The 9,918-nt window shown below is 39.5% G+C and overlaps 1 protein-coding gene across 3 annotated transcripts in view; it reads left to right on the top strand.

The window, feature by feature from the left end:
• LOC104963912 (glutamate receptor ionotropic, delta-1) overlaps window positions 1-9,918 on the top strand; it is a 98,516-nt gene that overhangs the window by 64,464 nt on the left and 24,134 nt on the right. For all 3 annotated transcript variants that reach the window (XM_010792596.1, XM_010792597.1, XM_010792598.1), the window contains exons 5-6: window positions 1,565-1,726; window positions 2,450-2,569. In XM_010792596.1, the coding sequence (XP_010790898.1) occupies window positions 1,565-1,726; window positions 2,450-2,569 (282 nt within the window). The remainder of the gene's footprint in view (window positions 1-1,564; window positions 1,727-2,449; window positions 2,570-9,918) is intronic.

The following is a 9,918-nucleotide window of genomic DNA, read 5'->3' on the forward strand; positions in this document are numbered from 1 at the left end:
GTTTGCATAGGGGAGGCGGGGGGGTTGGCAGGGAAACAGGGTTCAGGGGGAGTGGCTCTACCCGTAGGATAGAAAAGGGGGAAGTGACGGACCCCCCTAGAGGAGTTGAGGTCCACCACCTGCCCACACCCCCTGTTCAATTGTCTCACCCACATTGAGGATGCTTCCTACGCCCGTGTTTTATTCCATGCGTCAAGTCAGGCATATTGGGTCAAAATGTTATTGCATCAATGATCTGTTAACATTAAAATCAATAAATATATGCTGTTGCTATTTTGCTCTAGGCAACTCAAGGGCTCAGGTAATGTGATTACTATATGAATAATGGTCCAAAATAACATTAAATGCATAGGGTTTTTTGTTAAGTAACATACTTTCGTCACCGGCCGGCCGATACATGCCGCTCATTAAGTGGGCCTGTCTGTCAATTAATCCCCGGGCCACTTTTTCCCCCCAGTCCGCCCCTGTTGAAACCTACAGTATAAGTAAGGGTATATGTGATTCCTGTAGCTCTATTACAATGTCCTTTTCATTTCTATTCATAATATGTACAGATGGTAAAGCATGTGGTGTGTGCTCCCACAGTTCTAAATAATTCACATGAAAGAGGGTTTAATATCGGGTAATGGCAGTTTAAGCATTCATCAGAATAGTTTAACACCGTGGAGATTGCACTGTGATAACCCCTTTCACATGAAGTGTAACCTTAGATGTCCAGAGCTCCTACGTTGCATTACATCTAGACTTAGCGTCTGATTGAGTGACCTTGAGGCAAGTGTGATGTCTTACCACTAAGACACGTGGACGGAAGTCTGAAGGATTCATTAACTGACTGCCTGGAGTGGCAGCCAGTCTTGCCCCCATGGATCTTCCGCTGTGGGAGAATTTGACTTGACTTGGCTCAGAGGACCTATCAAATCCACTGTCAGGCCAACACAGGAGAGATAGACATGTTTCCTGACAGGGTGCACTGCAGTCAGAGATAGACAGCTGGACTGATGGCAGCTCTGAAATTCATTCGGGAAGGATGAATGACCTAGAAATAATTTTTGTTTTGCCACTCTCCAGATTGTCAGGGAGTGCAATCCCATGATCGTTCAGCAAATCAAACCAAGTGCTTCAACAGAAAGTGTCCTGCAAGTGTAAACATGTGGACATTCAGAGTGAGGTTGCTGCTTTGCCATCCTTCAATATTGTTGTAATGAAGAAAGAAACTGGGTCTTCCCCCAATGACAGCCATGACATTGACGGACACAATAGAAACTGTTCACCGTTTCTCCCAATGCCATCCATTCTATCGCCAAGGAATGAGACACATTTTTATTCCCCTCTGAGAAGGTTTTTATTTCACATTCAAACCTCACAGGAACAGGCTGAAAGAAAGGTGCTTTTGTGTCACTGCCTCATTCACAAGGGTCCAACTGTGGAATATTTCTTGCAGCCCAAAAAAACAATATGTGTGTGTAGTTCGTTGTATCCACAGTTTTTATTCTGTTGTTAGTTGCACAACATAAACACAGTCCAATAATGCATTTTTTAAATGACTTGTTTTGTCCTCTGACAGGTGTCCAATCTCTACCTGTATGACAGTGTTTTGATGCTAGCCAACGCCTTCTACAGAAAACTGGAGGACAGGAAGTGGCACAGTATGGCCAGCCTTAACTGCATGAGGAAGTCCACCAAGCCATGGAATGGAGGGTGGTCTATGTTGGACACCATCAAGAAGGTTTTTGCAAATAACATGTCCTTTTTGCTTAAATTAATCAAATCTAGAAAGAAATACCCATTCAGGGAAGTATCAGAAGCAAGTATAAAGGTATTTAAAGTCAAACAGTCATTTAGAAAATCCTTTGAAGTCCTTAAAATACCCTGAGGAAGCTGTTGGTTTAATGTGATCACCGGGATTGGCCTAAAGACAGATTTGTGGCTAATTCTAGACTTTTCTAATCGAAAGGCTTGTGTAACCCTATCATTGAAATAAGGTCCAATTTAATAAAGTGGCTACATTTCATCCACTTTGATCAGATTATGGATTTTCATATTCTAACAGTGACTCACGCTGCTTTAATCTCAAGTGTGACATATAGTGAGATGGCCATGCAGAGCATAAAGAAACAGAGAAAGATTGCTCTTGTGTATTGGTGTGTTAAACTAATCAATTTTATTGATTTGTTCCTGTCTCAGCCAAAAAATGAGAATTTGCATATATCATGTGGTATAATTGATGTTTATCTTCCCCTTAATGTCAGTCTACGCTGTTATTTAACTAGACTGAGCTGATAAGCACAAAGGGGTTAATTAATGTACTGATTAATGCTTGCAGGCTATTTTTATTTGCCCAAACCTTTTGAACAGTAAGGGTAAAAAAGACAAGAGCATTATCACTGCTACTGCTCCTGTGTTGTGACATCCACACGTAGTAACTATTTTCTGCTCGCTGTTGCTACAGGGACGGATCAGTGGCCTGACAGGAATGATGGACTTCCGAACTGAAGGCTCTAATCCCCATGTGCAGTTTGAGATTCTTGGAACCAGCTACAGTGAGACATTTGGGAAAGATGTCAAACGGGTGAGTCCAGAATTGTATATATATATATATATATATGTTTTGTTTACTTGTAAAGGAAAGGGGACAGGGGGACACTGACTATTTACATTTAGATTTGTTTTTCATACAATATGGGTCGATCAGTTAGAATAATATGAAAATGATGAATGATAAGCCAATGGTTTTTCGCTCTTAGTAACTAACTCAGATGTTCAGTAACAGTGGTCCATTGTTTTCTTTCAGTGTGTCAGAAAGAACCATGTAGCTGCTCTATTTGTTAGCGTAATGTATTCCGCAGCAGGGTGCCCCACCTTTCTCATTTCGAAAAGCTAAGCGACTGTGCCCTCTCACACTTATATACTGTATGCACCATTGGATTGGACCTCTGTACAGAACTTTACTCAGAAGCTTTTTGTTGGTAGATGCGATTTTGCACAGACTTACATAACTGTCCATTATGTTGGTGTTGCAGGAACAGCAGGTACTGTGAAACTACTGATGGAAAAAGCTTTTCTAAGACATTGTCTCAATGTGACCACTTACTGTTTAAGGAGAGAAATAAGAGGGAAATAAAACTATTTGTCATTTTTTTCTCAGAGGCCCCTTGCAAAGTGTAGGTACTCAATTCCTGTCCTTAAGAACTGCTGTCATGCTGGTTTTAGTTCCTATCTGAAACTCACAGTACATGCCAAGTGAGGCTGATTTATAAAAAGGAAGGTAAAAAGACCTGCAGGAGGAATCTTGAGTCCATTGTATTGTCTGATTGGAACAATAACTGGAGAAAGGATTTTAACTCTTTGTTTGTGCATTTGCGTTTTATTTATAGACCACTGTTTCTGAATCGTAATCCTCAGGATACAGAGCTCTACTGATATTTTGGTACTTTCTGGGGTGTCAGGTGAATGCAAAAATAAACGTACTGGTAGGATTGGAATCAGCGGTTCTCTGATCCCTGAGAACTACGGTGGCAGGGATTACCATTTGACAGTGAGGTGTCAGGTATCAGGGTGCCCTCTACTGGAGCACTTAAATTAACCAGACCAGTCTGCTTTAATCTTGTTTTTCATCACACCAACCATCCTGCATTAAGTGTATCATTACGACCTGAGACTTAACTGTACTTCCACACTTGGTGTGTTCGTTTTTTATCAAAAACAAAACGTGGAACTTTGGCTTTGATTATCAGAGAATGTTTGATCTGTTTTTGTTGAGTAAAGACATTTTTTAAATAATGAGCAGGCCTTATGAACCGACCCATGGAGTCTTAACTGAGAGAGGTGTCTGATCTATGAGTGTTGCAGAGCTGAAGTGAGACAGTGAGAGCATTATTTATGCACTCTTCACATAGCTGTAATTTGTTTGTCGCTGTGGATGTCCTGATTCAGTCAGGGACTTCTTGCAGAATGAAGAGAAATGGAGTTTCTTGGCAATCTATGTAGAGCAGGACTGACCAGAAGCGGTAATGAAGATTTAATCACCACTCAGCCTAACTGAAATCATGAAGACAATTCATCATAATGTGGCCATTAGCATTAACTAGGAAGCGACGCACTACTCACAGTGCCATGTGTTTACACACACACACAGGAAGAAACAGATACATACATGCAATTGAGCCTTACAGCATGTTAACACACAAACATGTATTGTACACACTGTTTTGGATCTCAGACACTAAGAGCATGCAGCCAGGCAAACAGAAAGCAGAGGCCAGGGAACAAACTAACATGCGGAGCTTTTTTCTCAAAAGCATTAGAGGCAGAAGGGGACAGCAAGGCCAGATAATTCGGATGCCAAATGCATTCAGTGCTGTTGTTCATTACCTGGCATGTCTATCCGTGTGTCTGCCCACTACTTGGCAGAACCATTACGGTGAGAAAACAGACACAAATTCATGTATCTGTCCTCCCTGTTCCTCTATAATAGGAAGTTTATATACATTCAGCCACACCATGACATGGTCCTCTGCAATGTACTAATATAAAATGTCATGTTGTCAGGTCTGTGTTTTCTCGAGTGAAGGGTAACAGTGATTGCATGTCGTCCTTCATCCCCCCCGAACCACGTTCACCCCTCGGAGCCATCCTCATTTTGTTCCTCTCTCCCCTCTTTTATCTTTTCCTCTCATCTCATGTCCCATCCTCTCCCCACTGCTCCCCTCTTCTCTTCTTTCCTAACCCTTTCTCTCCATTTAGTATCCCTGGTTCCCTCCCTCTCCATCATCGTTTATCTGCATTCAGTCCATTTTCTCCCCAGCCTGATGGCTCTTAGATGAGGCGTCTTTCTGGTTAGACACTGTAATGAAGACTGAAATACTATTTCCTGGATGGCTACTGTGAGTTTTCTCCACCATCCAGGGCTGCAGCAAAGTGATCGATGCTGTTGTTGTTGTTTTGGTTTACCAGTTTGCTCTTATTGATGTGTCAGCTCATCTCTAAGCAGATATTGCTAATGACTTCCAGCTAACACAAAGCTCTTCATAGAGAAAAGTAATTCATTTGAATGTAATTGTTCTTCCTAACCTGGCATCGTGCATGCATCATGCAGTAGTTATCTCTGAAATGTGTCCACATACTGTAGTAGGGCTGGCATCATAGTCATATTTAAAGTCACATTTTTGGTTGTATTTACACTATTCCTAAGCAAAAAAGTATCATCCTAATGATGTTTGTCTACCTGATGTTGTGCACAGTGTTTGAATAGGGAAGCTCCAAATGTCCATCATTCCATTTTGTGGCCGCATGAAAAATACATTTTTCATTTTAGAGGGTATATTACCTCACATGTTATATGACAGCATTTCTAAATAGCCTTACCTGTGCTGGAAATAATATATAGCCTGGCTGTCTGAGACATGCGACTGTGCCATTAACCTTCAAAATAGAAAAAGTGAAATACACCCTTAGGGTTAACAGTAAAAATATATTATTAGGTTAGCAATGATGCTATTGTCACTTTAATGTTTTATATTTAAAGGAGTCCGCAGTTCGTGCTGCTCTTTACATGCATATTTTATCTGAAGCAGCTTAAACGGCTTTATCATCTGCAGCATAAATATGGTACATCTGGTGGCCAGATCTTTGCCAGATTTAAATAATAACTCATGAGAATCTGCGCAAGTATACATTCAGTTGTGGGTTCCTACACCAGCCCCCCCCAATAAAAGCTAGCTGGAGTGGATTCTTACCCTAAAATATCCCAGGTCCACACCCCTAAAACTGAATTGTGCCACGACAAATGGACCAGAGCCTTCTCACATTTAGACCTGTGATGCCAGAGGAGACCTTACAGTCACACTCGGTTGCAATTGGCCACTTTGGATGATATGACACATTTTTCTTAACGGCCAATAATCAGCCCTTCAACCAGTGATAGTTGAAGGTCATACAGTTTTAGCTCCATGTGCCCAATTGAATGTTGTGTCAACCGAGCTGCAGTTGTTCATAGCTGATGTACTGTACTCGTCCTATTGCTCAGCCCTATTCCACTGGCTCATGAAGCTGAAATGGCATTAAATAATCTCCAAAGGGCACTTCTCTCTTGCCAACAATAGATCTGGAGGGGGTTAATAGGGCAGTTGATCCATGATTAATTTGTCAGCACTAAGATTGCCAGCTTTTTTAAAACTAACTTTCTGGCTCCCACAGTTTTTTTAAACCTGCCCTGCCTGCTTAGATTTTTCACCTGCGGGAAGATAAAGAAAAGTGCTTTGAGGCAACAGCTAGTATTTTACTTGCCATATATCCATTTCCAATTTAGCCGTGTAGAAAACAGTATATGTCTGTTCAATTTTTTTCGCTGCAGACAATTACATTACATTTCATTTAGCTGACGCTTTTATCCAAAGCGACTTACAATAAGTGCATTCGACCAAGAACAACAAGTGAAAGACAGAACCATTTTACAACCTGGTAAAACTGCATTATGTTGAACTGTAATTATGTTTGAATTGCCTTTTCTCCCAGTCGCATTCAAAGGAAAGCATTTAAGTGGCAGAAGCCACTTATGGTTGTTCCTTCTAGAAATTCATCCTCTTGTGATTCTCAAGTAATAGGATGAAAAGTGCACAGTATTTTTCCACCTCTTGATGAATTCTCTCTCATGTGATCCAATCCATCATGAAAACAGCTCAACAAATGTTACCCAGCCTATCATCATCAAGTTCACCTAAAATGCACTTCACCTACAGTACTTGCACTTTGATGCTCTGACTTTATGAGGTGACGTAAAATACATTTCGAGTGTAAAGGTGGATCCGATGAGTAGGAAGCAAAATCAATAATTCACTTATTTATGATGAAGTGTGTATGATCACTTCAGTTCAACGCTCTTTTTAAGCTCGCGACAGTGATGTGAAGTCTTGTTGTGGTCATTTAACATCTTGCCAAGGACAACAGTTGAAAATTAGCCTGCTGGCTAATACTGGCTCATTTACAGCACTGTCCTTTAAATAAATAAACAAACAAACAAGTGAATCCTGACTCATGTTTCATAACAGACTGAAAGACAGACAACTAGATAGATAGATAGATAGATAGATAGATAGATAGATAGATAGATAGATAGATAGACAGATAGACAGATAGACAGATAGATAGATAGATAGATAGAGAAGAAACTATCTATCTATCTATCTGTCTATCTGTCTATCTGTCTATCTATCTATCTATCTATCTATCTATCTATCTATCTATCTATCTATCTATNCCCCGTACAGAGGATGTTCCCACATATCTACTCCATAACAACAGATACTTAATGAAATATATAAATGCAAATAGCTTTTTTAAATTTAAATAACTCAATTTTAAGTGAGAAATGTATGTTTTGTTTGTATTGAGATTAGAATTCTGGATCATTGTGGTCTTCTGAATAAATGGATGTTTTGCAATTACTTGTTGTGACCTGTTACCTGTCATTTCTATTCAGTTAACTAAATATAGCATCATATATTTCAATATAACCATTAAGAAAGTATGCACCTGTATAACTATGCACTGATTAATGTATTATTCCTGCCAAACTATCAAAGCTTGCAAATAAGTGATTTCTGTATGTGTCTCATGTTGACACAAATACATCCAGCTCAATCTGAATAGGCAGTTTAGTCACTTTCCTCAGAGAGGGAAGGCTTATACAAAATGCTTAAAGACCGCTGGCTCCACGAGAACATTTGACATTCTATTTAATATTAAGTAGAAAAAGTTACCAGAGATCAAAACTGGGAGCAGCAGTAGAGATAATATAACGTTTTACGATCCCATCACAAGTCCAGCACTTAACTTTGAACTCTCGCTTCTTGAAATGTTAAGGTTACTTTGCTCTCTTGCCTGATTTGGCCTAGGCAGTTTGGTTTGAGCCTGAAGGGGAAATATCAGAGCCAAACAACTGAGCAGATTGTCTTTTTGTATTTTAAAAGAAGATTTTGTATTCTAGTGATGTTCCATTTGGCTAAGGGGATATTGATGAGAAAACAAAGTGAACAAACATGAATCTCTGTCACCATTTGCAAAGGCCAACAATTATACAATCAAAAGGAAACAACAATTACTATAGACACACATGAGATCCGACAACACATGATTTCAACTGTGAAGGAAATAGAATCATAAGAGGGAAACACTTCACTATTATTTATCTCTTTTGTTTTTCATACACCATCTGCAGAGCATGTGGTCCTCCACACACTCAGTCTCAAGGGTTATTCTGCTATGTATAACCACACCGCAAACTGCTACTGTATCATATTTATAAACTTGCAGCTTGTATTCTATACATTTTCCTGAATAACGATGTCACTCAAGAAATGCATTTTCAAAGGGTGTCTATCTAAGCACTGTGCATGTCAACGATATGAAGATCAGTTAGTCGTGGAGCTGTTCATTGTAAACATAATATAAGGTTAGGCCCTATGTATTCACATCCCTTTGTTTACCTAAGAGCTGCCCTTCAATTTGCACGGAAAACTATGTTGATATTCGTTTTAGTTGTAATAGATTGTCTACTTGTTCATCTGTGTATGCGGATATATGAGACTGTGTAAAGCCACAGCGGTTTGCGTGTGCGCGCGTGGGACAAAATGTCAGTCTCCAGGGGGGGGGGGGACTATTTTCTCCATGAGCAACTTCGTCCTCAGTGAAAAAACAATCTCCGCTCTGTAAACTGAAGAACACTAAAGAGGAACACTTCTACTTCACAGAGCCTTGCACAGCAGCATGCTACTTGGAAGGTCACAAACAAAACATACAGCCGAGGCAAAGCGCGTGCATATGAACGAGTAACACCTCACTGGACACACTGTGATCTTTACCAGACTTTCAAGGACATGACTCTAAAACAGGTTTCAAACTTCTACTGAGAACGGATGTATTTTATAAAAATATATACTAAAAGGTAAAGAAAAACACCACATTTCTTTAAAAAATGCTTTGAGCTTTTTCCCTGGTTCTTTCTTTTTGAAGTCTCAGCCTCGTGAGGATTTAGGTTTAAGATAATCTTTGTATGAATATGTATAGTATCCAAGAGTGGACCCAATGTAAGTAAGACCAACACATTCAGTTGTTTCCTCCTGTCTCATATATGCGTTTTTGTATCCTACAGCACAATAGAGAATATCACACTAATGACATTTTGTAATATTTCCAGTTTGAAAGTTGCAAAAATATCAGGACTGACATTAAGTTAATGGTGACAATTCTCAATGCCATATTATGATCATCTGTAATGGAGCTGAGCAAATGCCAATGACCACTTAGAAATGACAAAGGGAGTCAAATGGCCCAGGATTCCTAGTGCCACACAGTATCTCCCATCATGCGACTGAGCTTCTCATTGACCCACACTCCTTTGTCTGACACGTCAGCTGGATTGAAAAGACTGTGCAACCTTACAGTATACTGTATGTGTGAGTGTGTTTTGAACAAGTGTGTATATCAAAATGTAAACGCCTGCCTTATTTACCACCTATTAATAAATGCTTCATCGAATTCATCTTTATTTCTTCTCTATCTATCTATCTATCTATCTATCTATCTATCTATCTATCTATCTATCTATCTATCTATCTATCTGTCTGTCTATCTATCTATCTATCTATCTATCTATCTGTCTATCTATCTATCTATCTATCTATCTATCTATCTATCTATCTATCTATCTATCTATCTATCTATCTATCTATCTATCTATCTATCTAGTTGTCTGTCTTTCAGTCTGTTATGAAACATGAGTCAGGATTCACTTGTTTGTTTGTTTATTTATTTAAAGGACAGTGCACATTAATCCACATTGCTGTAAATGAGCCAGTATTAGCCAGCAGGCTAATTTTCAACTGTTGTCCTTGGCAAGATGTTAAATGACCACAACAAGAC

This window comes from Notothenia coriiceps, unplaced genomic scaffold, assembly GCF_000735185.1.
Source record: "Notothenia coriiceps isolate Sejong01 unplaced genomic scaffold, NC01 NC01_scaffold00036512, whole genome shotgun sequence".
NCBI classification, from domain to species: Eukaryota; Metazoa; Chordata; class Actinopteri; order Perciformes; family Nototheniidae; genus Notothenia; species Notothenia coriiceps.